Here is a 19,724-nt window from a genome sequence, read left to right on the forward strand (position 1 = left end):
TAGCATCTCTGCCTCACAAAGGCTGTTTGTGAAGGCCAGGCTCTGACTCGGCGCTCCCCACGTCCCGGCCTTTCAGGCACTAGAGCCGTGTTTCAGCACAGCGTGGCCAGCGCCAGCAGCACCACAATGAGCCAGGCTCGGGGTCCGGGAATGTTTGGCTTTCCTGCCAGTGACTAAAGGCCTCCAGCTTTCACTAGCCAGTCCCAGCTCGCATTGTTGCTGCCTGTTGATTTGTCTTCTCTCATTATTCCTTGACATGCAGCTCTCCACCCACGCCCACACTAACAACCCTCACACAAAGCGCATTGAGGTATTAACCAGGTTACAAGTTCAATGGAAAATTACACTAAGATTGTGCTGTGTGGCGATATAAAAGGATGGTATTCACTCTCCCAAAGAGCTTGTTAAAAACACAGCTTGTTTTCTCTTCTCAAACATCCTAACAAAAACCCGTTTTTAGAAGCCAGGAACATACATTCGTGCACACATGCATTTCTGTGTATGCCACGCATAAACAGCAGCACGGCTCAAGCTGCCGGCTGGGAGCCCTTCTCAGCAATGCCATTCCTTGGGAGCAGCCCAGAAACACAGGCTAAATCCACAGCCTCCTGCTCCCTGACCGCCGTTAGAGACAAGAACCCGTCCTCTTTCCATCAGCCCCAATTACGGGCTGCTGGAGGTGCCTGCGTATCGTGAGAACCCTCCTTACTGCAAGCAGAAAATAAGCTCAACATTAAACTGAGTAAGGTTAACCTAGCACAGTAACAAAATTTGCAACACCACACTATAAGGTTAAAAAGAAAATAGTATAATAAAGGAAATACAAAGGCTTTGGCATGGTTTTTACAATCAACAATGGTTAATTTTGATATGTAGTTGTGAACAACTTCAAAACACTTAAGTTTAAAACTCTTGCAAGCACTTTTAATTGATTAGGAATGAATTCTAGATGCACAAAAATGATTGGACTGTGAACAGTAGTACAACTATATCTAAGAACAATTAACTTTTTGCCGACCAAAAAGAAACGTATGATGCATGAAAATGTGTATAAAACATCTATAGAATATTCTTGTCAAATATAAATGAAATTAACTTTATTATAGAAATCATTCTGGGAGATTTCTAGGGAAGACAAATACTTACATTTCGACATAAAACAAATTGGATTATATCGAAGACACAATCTACCTTTTATCTATCAAACTCTTTTCTCCGTCGAAGTTCTCTCTTAACCCTTGTTTGCACATAGCTTCGTCCGTTAACAACCTTTGGAAATACCAACAGATATTTTTCTTACATAAATCTAGTGCGTATTGTTCCAGGTTTAATTATATGCAATGGAATGATACAAACTTGGAACATCAATCCATAATCTATGAACAGATTGGTAGAAGTATTCGATATATCTTGATAAAACTCTTAAATTCGTGGCAAAGCTTGTTGATCATGGCTTCTTTTTTTCTTTTTTTTTTTCCTTTTTTTCCTTTTTTTTCTTAAAACAACTTCATGACCAACACAGATCAAACATCCATCCAGTCTACATTGTTCTTTTTTTTGTTTTGTTTTGTTTTCATTATAACATACAAATGCCCATTTACAAATAATACACCAAAATGAATAAAAGTTTGGATACCAAAATGAAGATTTGTTCCAACCGATATAATGCCTTCAGTGTACAAAGGTCCGTGTTAGAGTCTTTTCCATGTGTTACAGCGTAGGGCACAGTTGCAGTACAGAAGTACTCTGAGAGCCATTCTTCCTTTAGAAAATACTGCTGAACATCCAACTGTTGTCCATATAGTCATTTACAGAATTAACACATGTTTTACTGTAATCTTGGCCAGTACTGAGACATATCAGGTTCACTGCCAGGAACTTGAACTGGAACTGACACTCCAGGGGAAATGAGACCTGAAAATTGAGTGGGAAAATGGATATTTTAGCTTTTCTATAGATAGCACAATATTTGCTCACACATTTTGTGTTTGTATGAAGCCTTGTATCCACCAGCCTGCAGGACTGGGCTGAGGGAGGATACGCTTTCAAAGCCTATGTGCATATATTCGAGCTGTTATGAATAAACTGTCATATTTGAGGTAAGTGGCAGAGCCCCAGCTTGATGCTATCCACTGGGAACTCGGCCCAAAATACACCGAGCGTTCCTATTTTTTAAATGTTCCTCTGTTGCTCCCCGTGATAATGACAACCTTTTACCCTGTTGTGCCTTATTAGCACGGGTCAGTGCTCCCAAAGTTACCTGCCTCTTAGATAACAGAGCCCTGGCAAGCAGAATCCTTTGGTGCAGACATGGCAGTGACATACTCAGCCCCGTGCACGCTTCAAGCATGGCTGTGCCAGTGCCTAGCACCACAATGAATGCTGCTGTGCTCAGCCACGACAAGGTCTGCAAAAGGCTAGGGCCTCCCCAGAAGCCTCACCCCACCCAGCTGTGGGCATGGCCTCATTAACCCAGTGCCTCCCACCCCCTCCCCAGCTGAGCCCACTTGCTCACCTGTGGAAGTGGTGCCAGAGGTGCCCATGGGCTGGCTATTCATGTGTGTCTGCATGTGCGGAGGGGTGTAGGTGTCATAGCTCCGGCCGTTCACTGACGGGCTGGTGGGCAGCATGCAAGAGTAGGAGGAGGTCTGGCTGGGTACCGGGGGCTGCAAGGACAGAGCAGTGTTAGGTGTGGGGACAGCCCTGGGGCTCAGAGTCTTGGCATGCCCGCACGCATCCCCTCCACTCAAAGGTGCCAGTGGCACAGTACAGCCACAGAGACCTGCTCACACCACATCTCCACCCAGAGGTGGCTGTCAGGCAGCCATGGGAGCCAGGAAGACCCAGCAGGGCCACAGCCCTGCCCACAGCCCCCTTTGATCCTTTGTCGGCTGCGCTGCCTGCCTCCAATATCGTGAAATAAGGGCTTAACCGACGCAATTCCTTTCCCTGAACTTGAGAGACTCTAACTTTATTTGGTTAATTTTGGTTCAGCAATTAGTAACATGGTAATTGCCGCGGCGAAGGAGTCAGGCTCTCTAATCGGCTCGCCCGTCTCCAGCAGTGGTCAATGCTGCGTGCCTCAGACAAAGCTGCACAGCTCCCGTAATTGGCCAGCACCTTCCTAGGCCAACCCCACCATTAAAAAAGGAGGAATTTTGCATCTGAAAGGTCTATAGAAACGGACCCCAAAGGAATAGATTTCTTCCTCACCCAGCTGGTGATCAGCTAATGCTTTCAGGCATGAGGATTGACAGCTCTTGCAATTCTGGCTTAGCTGGCAGAACCACTGATGCTAATCGCACCCTCCCCTCGCTCAGGTGTCCCTCACGCGCTTCCCTCCTGCAGCGGAGAGCTCCAACAGCACTCTGACAGCACACAACCCCACTACCATGCCTTAACCTCAAGGCAGGCGTTCTTGTCTGAAATGGAGTTCCTCACACCAGACCTGCTGCCTTGCGATTGTGAGGTTGGAAGAGACCACTAAGATCATCTAGTCCAACCCTCAAACCATCCAACCATCAAGCATTTTGAGGACCCTTCTCTTCTGAAATCCCATGCCCTTTCCGCGGTGCTGTGCTTACTTGCATAGGCAGGTTGTTGGCCATGGTGAAGCTGGGCATGGGCGGCAGCGCGCTGTACGTGTTTGTGAGCGCTGTGTCTGTCCTGCCCAACATGGAACCTGATGTGAAAGAGGAAACTATAATAGAATAGACAGATAGATGGAGACATTAGTTTAACCACGATCACGCTCGGTGGCACAGTCCCACGGTCTCGGTGTCCCGAGGATGGCTTCACGCGGGCGGGTTGGCTGCATTACCGGGGGTGGTCGGCTGTGGGATCGGCTGGTAAACGCTTGTGCTGAAACTACTGCTGATGGGGATGTGGCTGGGAGTGTTGCTGGCTTGTCTCCGCTGGTTCCGCAGCTTCTCCTCCCTTCTCCACTTGGCCCTTCTGTTAGAAAACCACACCTGGAAGCACAGCGTTTGAGGCGTGAGTGGCCCGGTGGGGTGAGGGCATGTGGCTCCCCGAGTCACCCAGCACAGAGCTGCCCCACAGCACAGCAAAGCCAACCCCATCTGCTGCTACTTCTTGATGGAGGAGATGGGCAAACACCTGACCTAACACCTGGCTTCAGGAAGCCACCCATAACAAATTACGGTGGTAAAAGGAAGAATGGTAATGGCGGTAACTATGTGGCAGCTCCGTACCTGTATCCTTGCTTCAGGCAAGTCTATTTTAGCAGCTAGTCGCTCTCTTGCAAACACATCGGGATAGTGGGTCCTCTCAAACTCTGCAAGGAGAAGTATTGCCATGTGAGTTGTAGAGAACGAGTGTGGCTGATGGTCAAGTCCAGCCCTGTGGCACAGCCACACCATCTGTGCCTGCAAGAATCAGTGCTGCGAGACAGCACTGAGCTCCCTGCATAAATGTGTGCTGGGAAGGACCCCAGGCTGTGGGCCACAGCGGGGCTGGGGCTGAGCATGATCTTCTTACCCCTGCGAGGAGCTCCCATGGTACCCTGACCCTATGACCAAGAAGCCAAGTGGCACGTGGCCGCATGATGGCAGGAAATCTGGGCAGCGAGCCGGCCACAGCTGGGGAAAAGGGAACCAGCTGCCAGCCTTGAGCAGCAGCAGCTGGGCTTGGGGAGCAAGCATGGTGCTGGCACTCAGCACCCAGTCCTACCTGTACCCAGTGACCTGTCCTGCCAGCATCCAGTACCCTGCTATGCTGGTACTCGGTACCCTGCCCCACCACCACCACCCAACAGGAGGAGGTCAGCCTGGAGTGCAGCACTGCACTGAGCCCTGCGCTGCCCTTTCTGTTCTCTGCAGCCATCGATGGGGGTCGGAATGAAATGGCATGGAAGGAGCCAGGGGCCTCAGTGCTGTCGGTATCTCTATAAGGCACGTGAATGCCAGGAATCTGCTCAGCTCCTAATGTAGCCAGGGTGTCTCTTGCTTTTCTCTCCTACCGCAGTGGCAGCAAAATGTCGCTCACCTTTCTCAAGGGCTTCTATTTGCTCTTGGGTAAAGGATGTCCTATTTCTCTGCAGCTTCCTTTTCAGCTGAAGTCTCATCTGGGCCTCATCGGAATCTTCCCCATTGGAGCTGATGGAGTTGGTGTTCTCCCCTCCTCCCTCCTGCTGCGGGCAGCCGTCTGCGGGAAGGAGAGTGCAGAGGTGAGACAGTGAAACAGCACCTCAGGAGCGCGACCGGGAGGAGCTCTACCAGAACAGGGGCTGAGCAGCTGACCCCCTTCCTAAAACAATCTCGGGTACCACAGCGGTGTGGCCCCGATGACACCACTAACACAGAGATGCTGCATCTCCTTGCACTACCATAAGCGTTCCAAACAGAGAATTACAACCGCCCTCTCTATATTTCACATTATTTTTCCTCCGGGATGAAACCTGCCTACAAGCCCCAAAAAGGTGGGGATTCGTTATCTGGACGCTGCCAAAGCACTGGGGCAGCCCCCTCTGCCCACCCAACGTATTTACCTATTGCTAGACTTAAAAGAGCGATGTTCGGTATTTCGGCTTATCCATAATCAGTAATTCCCATCTAATCAATTAGATGTTGATAGGTTTGCAGAAAATGCTATTAAGGAACCAAACCAAGCTTGTAATCTTTTTTAAAAAATATTTATCCCGTTTTTATTTGAATTCTGCACAGTCAATTTCATTTTAAAGGTTGTGAATTTAGAAGTGCCTGCATTGTTCTGCAGTTTTATTCAACTATTGTATGAGTGTGCATCGCCTTGACACCTATTACTGAGCACAGCTGTAATTATATCATCACCAAGAACAGGCTATAATTGCCGAAAATGGAATTTTATATTTAGATAAAAGGACCGTCCATTCTTTGTAAACGCGGCGCACCAGAGAGAAAAGTAAGATTTCTTTGAAAATTTTAACATGTAATTTTCAAAGGAACGGCGGCGAGGAGCTCGCGGCGGAGCGGAGCGCAGCTGAGCGCCTGGCAAGGCTCTCCCCGGGCGCTCCCGGCGCGGGGCGGCCCCGCACGGCTGCGGGCAGCGCGGCCACGGTCCCGGCTTCGGCCCCGCTCCGAGCGGCGCTCCGCGGCCTCAAAGGGGAAGCGGAGAAGGAGCGCGGGGACCGCCGAATGCTAATCATTCCAGCCGCGAAGTTACGGCACGAATACGGCGCGACGCTCCCGCGACACCCTTGAAATATTGTGGGAAATCGACTTTCAAGTAATATCATTTCTAATCGGCTCACAATGGCCCCGGCCTTCAAAGCGCGGGGGGAATTGTGACGGGATCTGGTGGGACCCTTTCAACCACTTTGAAATGTTTTAAAACCCGCGCTTTCTCCCCCATTTAAACACGGGGATTCAGCCGCAGCGGCCACCATATGGGCGGCCGCAGCCCCATTGAGGCGGCCGCCGGCGGGTGAATAGCCGGGGGCTGCCTTTCAGGGCACACAAAGCCGCCCCGCCCGGGCCGCGCCGTCGCGGCGGGGCCGCCGCCCTGCCAAGCGCTGGTGGCAGCGCCGGGGGCCGCCCGGCCGGCCCGGGGGCGGCAGCCTCACCTCCGCCACCGCCCTCATCCATCACTGTCCGCCCCGCGCCCCGCGCCCCGCGCCCCGCTACCCGAGCGCTGCTGCCCCCAGGGCCGGGCCGGGCGGGCGCTGCGTCCCACCGCGGCTCTCGGTCCTCCCGCACACCCGCGCGGACAATTAAGACGTCTCCTCTCCGGGAGCCCCTCCGCTGCCCTTTTTTCTCTCTCTCTCTCTCTTTCTCTCTCTCTCTTTTTTTTTTTTTTAAGAAGGCCCTAAAAGGAGCGATCTCAATAATAGGGCTGTTCCACCTTCCAGACCTAATCCGTAAGAATGGGAGTGAATGTCCGTCCCTATTATCCTATGGCCAGACCATCTGACGCTGGGCATAGGATTTGGTTCCTGGAAAAAAAAAAAAAAAAAAAAAAAAAAAGACGCTGGGAAATAAAATCATTGCTGGGTTTCTCAGTGCCGAACTCAGCGAGGCGGAAAACGAGCAAAAAAAGATAGCGAACCAATTGCGGCACCGCTCAGCCACAGAGCCGGGATCAAAACATTGTAGCATCTGTTGAAAGAGAAAGTGTCTAAATCCTATAGAAGGCTTTAGACTTAGAAGAGAGGGAGGGAAAAAAAAAGATAAGAAACAGTGTCGCGGTGATCCCTAAACCCGCTAAATCGCTGGAGAGTTTCTCCCGGATAGAGATGTCTCTTTTTTGTTCTGTCAGCCCCCGCGTATCCATTATTTTATTCACCACCGCATGGCGTTTATCAGATTGAGACCATATTTGTGCCCCTCTGAGACCTAACCTCGCCTTATGCTTTTTGAGTAATGGACTCTTAAAATCCGGTAACATTCCCCTGCAAGGGAAAAAACGCTAGCGGGCGGCGTGAATATTCCAGCGCAGAGCCGTCCCGCTCGCTCCGGCTCCGCTCTCTCCCCTACTCCTTTCTCTCCCCGTTCCTTTTGGGGTGCCCCGAACCCGCTCTGGGGGTTCCCCCGAGCGCCCAGGACAGCGCTGCGCTGCCCCTCCCGCCGGGCTCGGGGTTCCGCACTGCTCCGCTGGGCGCTGCGGTGCCGGGGCAGCCCGCAGGTAGCGGTGCGGAGGGCTCTAGCCGGGCTGCGAGGGGGCATCGGGGCGCAGAGAGGAAAGTGGGCTAAAAAAGCGGGGGGCGGGGGGAGCGAGGGCCGCTCTCTATCTTTCTGGTGTCCTTCATAGATTGTTTTCTTCTCTTAAAACTGACATGTCTAATTGGCAAGCGGTGCCATATCGTGTCCAGAGGTCTCCTGTGGAACATTTCTACAGCTGTCTCCTTCAACTAGACGCTTATTCATGTCGCCTTAATGAGAAACAAAACGATCTCTAATGAGCAATTACATAGCGACAGAATTGTTCCCATAACAAATTCTTGCGTGCGACAGAAACATCCTTTGTACCAGATATTCCGCACACTGTTACCGATTTTTTTTTTTCCTCGCGGGGCGAAAACAAAAAGCAGGTTGTTGTGTGCGGGCACCTCCTCGAGGGGAGAAGCCGCGGCCGGAGAGCCGCGCTCAGACATGGCCATTAACCATCCCGAGTGGGTAACGCGGCATCCCATTATCCTTCATATTATCCCCTTGTCATTCCTACAACCGATACCTATTAATCTTCAGGATAAACACTTCCCTATATTTACAAAGTTGTTCCCGTCGAGGAGGGACCGCAAGCTGCCCTTTGCAAGGAGCTGACCCCGGAGCGGGGGCACCCGCGGCTGGGCACCACCTCCGGGGGCCATATCTGAGCACCACATCTGGGCACATCTGGGCGCAGCTGCCCGACCCGCGCGGCGCTCACCTTGTGCAGGCTGCCCAGGTACCGAGGTGCCGGGATACCAGCCGGGCCGGGTGCCCCATGTCCCCGTCTGCCCGTTCAGCATCCTTAGCTTGTCGTACATCCCGTCGGCACCCATCTGTTGCTTTTCGCTAGCCAGGTTGCGGAGGACTCTGTTTATCGACGACACCTGCAAGGCAAAGGACAGAAGGCAATGGTAGGGCGGTAGCGCTGCCCCCGAGCCGCCCGCAGCCCCTCTCCCACCGACTCCCGACCCCGGCCCCGAGCCCCGCGCTGCGCCACCGGAGCGACGCTGCGGCTGATGCTCGCGGTGCGGTGCGGGCGCTGGGGATGACCGTGTTGTTTGTCGCTTTCCTTTCCCCCCCCCAACCCCCCAACCCCCCCACCCCGCTTAAAGGCATTTGTCAGATTCTGTACGAAAAAAAAACCTGCGCCTGACCCTGCCACATGCAAATGATGCGAACCTGCTCTCCGCTCACTGATAGCACAACAAAGGAGGCAGAGGCTACAGCTACCCAGCACCACACAGCACACAGCGCGGTTTCTCTCGTGGACTTACACTGGGTATGTTATCGTTGGTACAGACCCCCTCCGAGAGTAATCTGTCTCGAATCTCCCACGCAAAGATGGAGGGGCACTCTCGTTTATACTGCGCTATTTTGCTTACAACTTCGGGAGTCGCTACTCTCGGCTTACTACCTCCGATCGCCCTGGGCCTGATGGAGCCAGTTTCGTAATACCTGCCCAAAATTTTACTCACACATCCATTCGACACCTGGATAAGGAAGCGGACAGAAAACCACATTATTAATAATCTCAAGACAAAAATCGAATTGTTTAAGTACGCATTAAACAATGACAAGCTTACGTTTTGATTGTCCAGCACTTGGACTTTTGCATCTGCATGGGTCTATAACACAAAAATATACCTTAAATGGTATGAGAACTTACTGAGAGAGGCTTTTTATTTTATTTTTTTTTTCTTTAAAAAATAAAAATTAAAATTACATTCGTGGCCCTACCCTCCGCAAAAGTGCTACTGGAAAAACGTTTGGACGGCATATATATAGATAGAGATATAGAGATGTATATTAAAAATCGGTTCCATAAGGAAACCTTCCGCAGGTACCGCTGAGGGCTGCCCTAACGCTGGAGCTCGGCACTGCGGTACCACCGCACGGACAGGGCCGGGAGCTGCACTCCGGGTCCGCTCAGGAGGAAGGAGTGCGGCCACGGCTTCCGGGAGGGGTGCGATGGAGAGCATCGCTTCGTGATCGTTAGATGAGGGTTTGTTGGGTATTGGTTTTTTTTCTCCGAAAATAACAATAATAATAATAAGGAAAAGTGAAAATAAGAGTAAGCCACTAAGGCAAGCCAAATGCAAACGGATCTTACAAAATGCTAGTAAGTAAATACAGGGGGAAGGGGGAGGAGGGAAGCTGCAATGACGCCGAGAAGTGCGTTCGTTTTGTTACAGCGAGCTCGCCGTAACAGGAGTGCAGGTTACCACCGGGTGAGAAAAAGGAGGGAAGGGGGGGAGGAGGGGGGAGGTGAGGGGAAAAAAAGAAAAGAAAAGAAAAAAAAATAAAAAAAGATTTTCCAAAGGTATATGGAAATATCTATAGAAATATCTATACGCTGCGAGAGGTCCGGCCGCACACAGCAACGATCAGCAGATTAGTGAGGCTGGAGCGTGGGTAGGAGCGGGGTCGGCCCCGGGCGCCCGTGGGGCAGCGGGCAGCGGGCAGAGGGCCGGGAGGAGCGGGCGAGCCGCCGCCTTCACCTGCAGGATTCGGGAGATGTCGCACGGCCGCGCGCCGCTGTGCGCGAGTTCCACGATCTTCTGCCGCGTGGAGTCGGGCAGCGGCCTCCCGTTGACGAACACCCCGCCGAGCTGGTTCACTCCGCTGTGACCTGCGGGAAGCACAGCGCCCTGGTACCGCCGGCCCGCACCGCCCGCCCCGCGCACCGCCCGTCTCTAAGCCCGCAACCCCCCAGCGCATCCCAACGCCGGGGCTGCGCTGCGCACCGCTGGGGTCGGCTCCTCGGATGGCTTTCTCTGTCCCTTTCTCTCTCTTTCATTTTCTTTGCCGCCCCCGAAAACGTAAAAAAAAAAAAAAAAAAAGAAAGAAAAAAGAAAAAAGAAAAAGAAAGAAAGAAAATCCTCCCCGCGTCCCCCGCGTCCTCCCCGCATCCCTGCAGCATCCCCACCGCATCCCCGCGCGGCGCGGCTCGGCCCGCCGGAGCTGCTCGGAGGCGGCCGACCTGGGGCTGCGGCGGGGGGAAGGATCGATCCCTGGAGAAGCGCCGCTCCGCGCTCGCTGCGCTCTCCTCTCGTCGGAGCCTCCTGATAAATGGGCTGCGAGAGCCCCGGCTCCTTAGCAATAAATAAGCTCCAAATATAGAAGAGGGGGAAAATATGATGAGCCTCTGTGACATTTGTCTTTAAAATAAAACTAGCTGCACGTCAAGTTTGAGCTTAATTTCTGGAAATAGGCGGAAGTCGCCCCGGATCATGCATGGAAGGCTAATTGAAAAGATCAGTTGGAGCACTTGTGGCAGGCGTGTCACTTTATGACAGTCCTCTGCTTTTGAAAATTGCATCGTCACGACAAATAGTAGCATGATAAAACGACCCTTTCCGTCCGCATTTGGATATCACTCAGACGAGATTGAACTCCGCTCGCTTTCCCTCCGAGGGCGGCCGCGCTCGGAGGCAGCCGGGGGCTGTGCAGGACACGGCCGAGGGGCCGCGCTCCCCGCGCAATGGATGCGAAGTGACACCCGGGCGGGAGGCACCGCGCCGCCGCCCCCCGACCCGACCCGACGCCGGCGCGCAGCGGCCGCGGGGAGCGGCGCCTCCTCCTCCTCCTCCACGCGCGCCCCGTCGGGCGAGGAGGGGGGGATCGGGGACGCAGTTTGCGGGTGCGCTCCGCGGCGCTTCGCGGAAGAGGTTAAGCCTTAATCACGCGGTAATTTCCCTGGAGAGCCGCGCGACTCTCGCCCAGTGGCGATGATTATGCGCCTCGTGTTGTACGGCCAGCCGTCTAATGGGAAAGCATATGGTGTCAATTTGGACGCCCGGCACCATATACACCCAGGAGTTATTAACACAAAGCCCGGAGAGCCCGCCGCGACCTTTAAACAAAATAAAGGCTTCACCCGAATGATATCTGTTCCGCCGGCCCGATCGGAGACGCCGCCGGCCCCGGGCGCGGTGGGGACGCCCGACCTCACGCCGCCGCCGCCGCGATTTTCCGAGGTCGCGCACCCCGCCGCGCCGCCCGACCGCCCCTCGCCCGTGCGCGGGAGCGCAAAAGCCGCGCAGGGCCGCGCGGCACTTACTGTTCTGCATGGTGGGCCGGGGCAGCGGGGTCCCGCGGGGCTCGCCTGGAGCGGTCTGCGGGAACGAAACGCGCGTTAGTCGGGGGCAGCGCGCACCGCACGGGATATCCCCCGGCCGGGCCGAGGGCTGGGGGGGCCTCGGGCCTCGAGGCGAGACGCGCGTCGGGAGGAGGCGTCGGGGAGCGGCCACTTGCCTGGAAGCCGGGCGCGCTGTCCTCTCCTGCAGCGTGGGGGCTCGCACATCTGCGTGCCTCTACTCCCGGCGGCCCTCTAGGACAAAGCAGACGGAGCGCGTTAGCGGAGCGCAGCACCGCTCCCCGTTCGCCTCCTTCCCTCCGTCCCTTCCCCTCTCCCCGCAACTTTTTCTCCGCGCCTCGCGGTTAACTTCTTTTTTCCTCTTTAGATCTTCCCCCTTCGCACTGTACTGTGACACACGCTGTCTACCTCGCCTCACTGCCTTAAAAAGTACGAACAGGAGGGGGTGAGAACCGCCGAACAAAGCCTACAGAAAGCGAACAATGGCCTCCATTCTGCTCCGCTACCCCAACCCCGGGCGCAGGAGCTCCTTCCCGGCCACGCAGCCCCGGCGCAGCGCGCACAAAGCGCGGCCGAACGCGCCCCGCACGGCCCGGCCCGGGAGCTTCTCTTCTTCTTTTCCTTTTCTCTCTTTCTATTTTGTTTTGTTATTTTTTTGTTTTCCCTTCTCCCTCTTGCTTTCGCTTTGATTTATTTTATTTTATTTTGCTCGTGACTTTTTTATTGGTTTGGTTTTTTTCCCCCCCCCTCCTTCCCTTCATCTGCACCCCCAACACTTATTTATTTATTTACGTGCCCCCCCCCCCTCCCCCTTCCCGTCCCTCCCCCCGAGTATTTATTTATCCGAACGCGGCGCGGGGGAGAATGGAGCAGTGATTTCTTCTCGTTATAAATATCGGCGGTAATTGTGTTACTGGTGCGCGTTGTTCGGGGCTGTAAAAAGATACAACAGCGCAGTGGGGCGCTCAATTGGGGAGGGACAATTACAATAAAGAGCCCATTCACGGGGGTAGCTAAAAAAAAAAAAAAAAAAAAAAAAAAAAAGGAAAAAAAAAAAGGAGCTAAAATAATGAAATAGTCGCAGCCTTCGTTTTCTCTCTCTCTTTTTTTTTTTTTTTTTTTTTTTTTTTTTTTTTTTTGGTTTGCTTTGCTTTGCTTTGGTTTATTTCCAAGCCTACAAATACCCATTGCTTTCCTTTTGCACCTATAATAAACATCGATTTTGCTCTACCCGCTTACGACGGGATTCACTCAGGACGAGCCACGCTGCTATTTATACGGAGAGGCTTTTAGAAACCTGAAATCCTCAAGAAGAAGCCCCCGAACGAACGCTCCTCGCAGCGTTCTGACGTTCCCCGGTAACTATTTACCGAGCCGCTGGCACCCGCAGCCGGCGCTGGGAAAGAAGGGCAGAAAACAGCCGTCCGGCTCCGGAGGTGCCCACATCGCCGCCGCAGCCCGAGCTCCGGGAGGGAGCCTGCCGGGGCACTGCGCACAACTCAGCCCCGCGGCAGAACCCGGACTTGGGAGCCCCGCGGCGGTGCGGGGAGGTGCGGTGCGGTGAGGGGCCGTGCGGGCCCCAACTCCGCAGGCCGGGCCCCGTTCGCCGCTCGGGCTTCAGGCCCAGATCCGGTGACGTTCCGGAATATTTCCCCCCACCTTCCCCCCCTCCCTCCGCAGAAACGCAACGAAGGGTGAGGGTGACAAACTTTCCCTTTCTCGGGGCGAAGGAGTAAAAGCTCAAAACGAATCGCCGTGCGATGGGGCGCCGGGAAAGGTCAGCGGCTGTAAACATTTATGGGCGAAGGCCCTTTGATTCTTTTATGTCCCCGGGACGGGGCCGCCGCCGCTCTCTGCCCCGCGCAGCACCTGCCCGTGCGGACGGCCCACGAAACTTTGTCCCAACTTTCCCGAAGTGACCGCGGTGTGACACCTCCGGGCGGGTGAGAGCCAGACCTGCGTTTTCTAATGGCACTTTGCGAGGGGAAAAGGACCCGAGGGGGAAAGAACCCGAGGGGGAAAGAACCAACTTTGTTGCTTGCGCGGAGAAGTTTGCGACTTCCTAACAAAATAATGATAAAAAGAAAAAGAAAGGGGGGAAAAAAGAAGAAGGAGGAGAAGGAGGAGATGGGAAAAGTAAAGAAAAAAGAAAAAGGCTTTGGAGCAGAGGGGGCTCCCAGGCCCGATATCGCGGGGGGTCACGAGCACGAAGCAGATCCCGTACGGCGCAGCAGCAGCCGGAGCTGCGCGGAGCTGGGCCCGGCGGGTCCGGGAAGGCTCGGGAAGAGCCCAGGGTGGCGAGAAGAGTTCTCGGCCCCTCGGTCACGCTCAGCCCCGCTCGGTCCCGGCCGCCTAGGCCTACGCGGTGCTTCTCCCCGTTTTCTCTCCCCCCGGAGTCCCGAGCCCCGTCTTCCTGCTGCCGAGCCCCTGCCACAGCGGCGTCCCAGCCCCGGCCGAGCCCCGCGGCACAAAGCAGCCCCCTGGGCATCGCCGCTGCCGCCCGCCCTCTCCGTCTCGTCCGGCGCCGCACAGGGCCCGCACGGCCCAGCACGGCCCAGCACGGCCCCGCATGGCCCGGTGGTGCCACTGGACCCGGCGCCGCTGGCCTCAAGATCCCACTGCGGCTCGTCCAGAGGGCACCGCGCGAGAGCAGAAAGTTTGCGAGCTGCGGGCCGGAAAGTTCCCCGGGAGCTCCGCGGAATGCAAATGGGATGGAGAGGGGGAGCGAGGGGAGCGGAGCCCAGCGTGGGGCTGCGGAGCGGTGCGGGGAGAGACGCGGACTCACCTCGCAGAGGCATATCCCGTCCGCGGCACCGCTGCTGTCAGCAGGACGGGGCGCACCGCCGGGCACTGACGTGCTCCCAAAGTGTTGCCCGCAAAATAGTTTGTCTCCACTGAGGTTGCGGCGGCGGTGCGATGCCGAGGTCCTGGGAAGGAGACAGAGATTGACACCGCGGTGGCTGTCAGCGCGGAGCGGGCGCGGTGTGCGGCGGAGCGGGGCCGGAGCACACCTCTCTGATTGGCGGCCCCGCGCTAATGGATGCGGCCGCTCCTGCCTCGCCTCCACCGCTCTTCACTGGCCCATTAGCACAGCCTGACCTCTGTCATCATCTTCCAGCAAAACACTTCCTCCCTGCGCCTTAACCAGAGCGGGAAATGAGGCCGGGCCGGGGCTCGCTTTTCAAACCACTAATCACTCCGCACATGCAAATGCTCCGTTCGCTCCCACACAAAATATTGCTTTATGCAAAGCGACGCCATCGCCTCCCCGCCGCCGATTGGCCGCCCCGCGCCCGGCACGGCTCAATTGGCGCATCCGTTTGCATATGAATGCGATGGGCCCGGCTCCCGGCCCCGGCTCCGCACCCGCGGCCCGGCCCCGCCGCCCCCCGCGATGCGATGCGCACGGCGGAGCGGTGCTGCGCGGCGGAGGGAGCGGCGCGTTCCCAGGTGGGGCCGGGCAGGGGCTGGCGGGGGGCAGAGAGCGCCGGGGGAGAGGGGGAACGGCGCGGGGGAGGGGGAGGGCGGGAGCTGCGCGGAACGGGGCACCTCGCCCCCCCCCCCTACGGGCTCGGCCGCACTCAGCTCGTGGAGGGCTCTCGAGAGGGCCTGGAGGGCCCTTCGGCTCACCGCCCCACGTGCCGAGGGCTGCGGGGAACCCCGCCCCGGCCGCGCCCCGCAGGTGTAGGGCCCCGCGGACGCGGAGACAGAGGGGACGGGCGCGGGGAGTCCCCGATGCGGGGCGGATCGGCGGTGGGAAGAAGGAGAGGGGCCGGGGATTCCGGGAGGCACCGGGCGGAGGGAGGGAGGGACGGACGCGCGGAGCATGAAATGAAGTCGTAGCCGCATACACTTGACTTCTCTTGACATGTGAAAAGTGCTAAAAGTCAAAGCTCATCAATAAAGTATCTTGAAACTGAATAAGAGCGCTGACAACCATTGCATTCTTAAATAAAGTACAATGAGGAGACAAACGACTCTGCCAAGGAGTTTGCATGTGAGTGAAAGGGCGCTCAATGGGAGCGGGATAATGGGCCGCGGCCGCAGGCACTGCCCGCCCCGCGCCGCCGGAGCTGCCTGGGAGCGGGAGGGGGCAGAGGGGGGGGGGGGGGGGACCCGACCGCAGCTCCCCGCACCGCCGTGCGGAGCGAGAGAAGAGCGGAACCACCGCAAAGCGACCCCCGGGTGCCGCCCCCTTCCCGGGGACACTCAGCCCCGGGGGGAGTTTGGGAGCGGAGCTGGGCGCTGCCCCGGGGGGAAGTCAGCCGTGTCCGCGGGCCTCGCTTTTGTCACTTCGCTTTCTTTCTCTTTTATCTTTTTTTCTTCTCTTTCTTCCCCCCCCCCCCCCCCCCCCCCCGATAGTTTCTTCCCTCTGCAGTCTCCACCAACCGAGCAAGTTTGGGGTTTGCTCTCGCTTCTTCGCTCCCGTCCGCAGAGTTAAAGGGAGAAGAAGAAAGGCGCGCAGCTCCGCGGAGCGCTCCCCACGCCCGTCCCGGGGCCGCTCTGCTGCCCCCCCCGCGCTGCGTCCTTTGTGTCCCCTCCGCCCCAAAAAACTTTCACCACCACCACCCCGCACCCCCCCCCCCCCCGCTCCAAAGAGGGGAGGGAGGAGGGAGGGGGAACGCCGCTGACGTCACGGCGGTGCGCGTCGGGGGGCGAAGAAAGCCGAAAGTTGAAGGAAAGAAAAGAGCGGCGGTGCGGAGCGGCGTCCGGGGCCCTGTCCGTGTCCGACCCGTTCTGCCACCCGGCCCGGCCCGGCCCGTCGCGGCCTCGCCGCCATTTTCCTCGTCCCGCGGCCGTGGCAGCCCCGCAACGGGACCCCCCCGCAGCGGGAGGAGCTGCCCCGGGGCCGGGACGCGGTGTCCTCGGGCGGGGCTGCGGGCGGGGATGGGGGAGCGCCGTGCCCGGAGCCCTCCGCACTAAACGGCCGCTTGCTCCCGTGATGATTTTCCTTTGACTTTTCTCTCTCACCCAGCAGCCTCCTCCCCGTTGCCGGTCCCTCCGAGAAGGCGAAGCCCTCCGGCACAGCTCTGCCTGCTTTTTTCCTACCTTCTCTCTCCTGTTCCTGCAGAGCCTCCGGCCCCCGCAGCCCCGCACGAGACCGGCACCTCCCGCACTCGGCCGTGCCTCTACTTTCCCCTATTGCTTTTACAACACCATTCATACAAGAAAAAAAAGGGGAGGGGGAGGAAGGAGAGCAGGGAAAAAAATAGGTTTTATATGTGTGTGTATATATATATGCATATATATATAATACACATACATATATATAAAGGTAAGCAACCACTATACGTGGTCAGATTTTTTTTTTTTTTGGTCTGTGTTTTCTTTTCTTTAATTGCTGCCCCTACTTAATGTAACATCCCTCTCTCCACGCTTCTCTTCCCCCCCCCCCCCCCCCCCCCCGAGCGCTCTCTCTGTGCCGCACAGCGGTCCCCTCTCGCCGCACTCCGTCGGGCGCTGAGCACGGCTCTACACACCCCGTATCGTCTCCTCGGATTAATGTCCGGGCTGCGAAATACCTTTTTTAATACCCAGAAAAATGCTTAAAGTCCCCTTGTCCAGTCCGGTCTGAGAGCGAAGAGATACACCAGCCCTGACGGCTCCGACTACGCTGCTTTTGCCTCCGGGACACCGCGTGCCTATTCGGATCTGTGCTGACAGCGGGTGAGACCCGCAGAGCGCAGAGTTATACGGGGCTTTCCGAGCTGGTAACCAAACTTTGGGACCGCTCCGTACGGATGGAGCGCCGCACCGGCGGGATATGGCCGAGTGGAGCGGCTCTTTAAATGCCGTTGTCTGGGACGAGCAGCAGCCGAGCTCCGTTCGCCAGCGCAGCGCGGGTTTGATTACAGACCGAGAGAGGGGAGGCTTATGATCCCACACCTCGGGACCCACAAAGCCTTTCCCCAATGCACTTCCAGCGGCCGAGCTGTCCAGGGCCGCCCGTGAGCTCCGCACATCGCCCAGCACCGGGCCGCTCTACCCCGCGTACGGCAGCGGCAGCGGCGGTCGCTCCCTCCGCCCGGCCCTCGGCACGTCGCGCTCGGAAACACGTTGAAATCGCGGCGTTCCCAGTCTGGGAAGCCCGAAAGTTGGGTTAAAGGGATGCAATGGCCGCAAACGTCCTCCCTCGGCCGAACCGCACGCCCGATCCCGTATCTCTCAGTGCCGCCGCGCCATACGTCAGCGGGATGCGCATATAAAAGCGGCTCTGGTCAGAGGTAATTATGTCACAGCTTTCTCCCGGCGTGACAGCTGGATAAACACCGTCCCCATAAACATCTCTAATTAGGGAGGAGGATCTCACAGAGATGCTGTTTGATTTATTGCTGCCGGAGAATGTCCATTTACCGCGATATCGCCGCGCAGCAGCGGCGAGGAGCGCCCGGGGACGCCTCGCACAGGTAAGCGGGTCTGCGGGCTCTCCGCCGGCCCTTTGTTCGCCGCTATTTCGGGGGCACGACGCCCTTCGGCGGCTCTCCCCACCCGCCCGCTCCGCGGCACCCGTTCCGAACCCCCGACGGCCGCGCGGAGCCCTCCCGCAGCCCGCACGGTCCCGCGGCCCTGAGCTGCCCCCGACGGCGCGGCAGCCGCTCCCCACCTGTTGGGCCGTGAGTTACCCGCGGAGCGCGCTCGTCCCCGGGCCCCGACGAGGCGGGGGCGACGGCGGGGTGGGGGGTGCTGAGGGGCCTTTACCTGTCCGGCGTCGCGGCGGCCCGAGGAGGCACCTGGCGGCTCCGCTCGGCGATTCCTACGCCGGAACCTGCCACACAGTTTAAATGTCAATGACAATAAAAGAGGGGTGCTGCCTTTGCACTAACTTTCCCTTAATATCCACGCCAGCGCCTCCCCCATTGGCTGGGCCGCCCCGGTGACGTCACGGCGGACAGTACTTAGCTAATGAGACATTTTAGGCGACACGAGCCCGGCCGCCGCCCGCCCCGACGGCACTCGCGGCACGGCCCCCGCCCGGGGCCAAGCTGCCGGGATCGCCCCCGCCCCCCGCTACCCCGGACCGGCTGCCCCTCACCCCGTCCGACGGGACCTCCGGGGCTGCCCCTCGCCCCCGACGGCTCTCCCCCGCCCCGCTCTGCTCCGGCCCGGGCCCGACGTGGGTCCCCGCCCGCAGAGAGGGGCTACGACCGGCGCTCACGTGTCAGAGGGTAACGAACGTACGGGCACAGAGGCACCCCCCTCGGCCTGCTGCTCTGTGGGACTGTACTCGGTGTTAGCGGAGCTGCCGATGAGCCGGGGGGGGCTGCGAGGCCCGTCCCGCCGCCGTCCCCTCGAGGTACGGCCCCGCGGGGTGACCCCGGCCTCGGGCTGAGGCCGTGAGGGTCTTTCGCGGCGCGTTCGGAGCCGCTGCCACGAAGGGGCCGCGGACCCCGCGACCCGGCGGGGCCCTCGAGGGAGGGGAGCGACGGGAACGCCGAGGCTCCCGCCCGCTTATCCGCCTGTCAACAGCGGGAGACGGCTCCCGCAGCAGGGCCAGGTGCTGCCGCCCCGCGCCGTGCCGCTCTCCAGAAGCCGCTGAGGCGTAAAGCGGAGCGCTCGGCCGGGCACACGGTGCCCCCGAAGCACCGCCGCGCTCTGTTTGCGCTTTTATCTCCTCGGAAAAATCCGAGCCGAGAGGAACGAGGCGAGAGGAGGAGGAAGAGAGCGGGCCGCGTGTGCCCGAGGAGCGCCGGAGAGGCCGCAGAAAAATACTACTAATAAAAATAATAAAAATAAATAGGATAAGGGAGGGGGGAAGCTGCAGAGCGCTGCTCCCGAAGCACGCGGGGCCGGGGCGGCTCAGGTGCTCGGAGCCGCCCCTGCTCACAGCCTGCGCGCTGCGCCCCATTGCCCCGCGTGGGGTGTCCCTGGTGTGTCCGTGGTGGAGCGATGGGCGCGAGGACCCCCGTGCCCCCTCCGGGTGGTGCTCCGTGGAGCGTTGCACGCCGATCAACTCCGCACGTCTTCGATTTACACCGCGACGAGGA

At 57.7% G+C, this 19,724-nt stretch overlaps 1 protein-coding gene across 11 annotated transcripts in view; it reads right to left on the reverse strand.

Moving 5' to 3' along the window:
* Positions 1 to 787: 787 nt before the first annotated feature.
* PAX6 (paired box 6) overlaps positions 788 to 19,724 on the reverse strand; it is a 25,572-nt gene continuing 6,635 nt past the window's right edge. Inside the window, exons 2-15 of one of the 11 annotated variants that reach the window (XM_072337282.1) lie at positions 18,439 to 18,505; positions 14,525 to 14,878; positions 11,898 to 11,973; positions 11,704 to 11,758; positions 10,142 to 10,272; positions 9,227 to 9,268; positions 8,918 to 9,133; positions 8,362 to 8,527; positions 5,005 to 5,163; positions 4,212 to 4,294; positions 3,821 to 3,971; positions 3,585 to 3,682; positions 2,516 to 2,666; positions 788 to 1,914 (exon numbers count right to left, since the gene is read on the reverse strand). In XM_072337282.1, the coding sequence (XP_072193383.1) occupies positions 1,829 to 1,914; positions 2,516 to 2,666; positions 3,585 to 3,682; positions 3,821 to 3,971; positions 4,212 to 4,294; positions 5,005 to 5,163; positions 8,362 to 8,527; positions 8,918 to 9,133; positions 9,227 to 9,268; positions 10,142 to 10,272; positions 11,704 to 11,713 (1,293 nt within the window). In that variant the 5' untranslated portion in view covers positions 11,714 to 11,758; positions 11,898 to 11,973; positions 14,525 to 14,878; positions 18,439 to 18,505 and the 3' untranslated portion in view covers positions 788 to 1,828. The other 10 variants (XM_072337278.1, XM_072337281.1, XM_072337279.1 and 7 more) reach the window with 10 other exon arrangements.

This window comes from Excalfactoria chinensis, chromosome 5, assembly GCF_039878825.1.
Source record: "Excalfactoria chinensis isolate bCotChi1 chromosome 5, bCotChi1.hap2, whole genome shotgun sequence".
Classification (NCBI taxonomy): Eukaryota; Metazoa; Chordata; class Aves; order Galliformes; family Phasianidae; genus Excalfactoria; species Excalfactoria chinensis.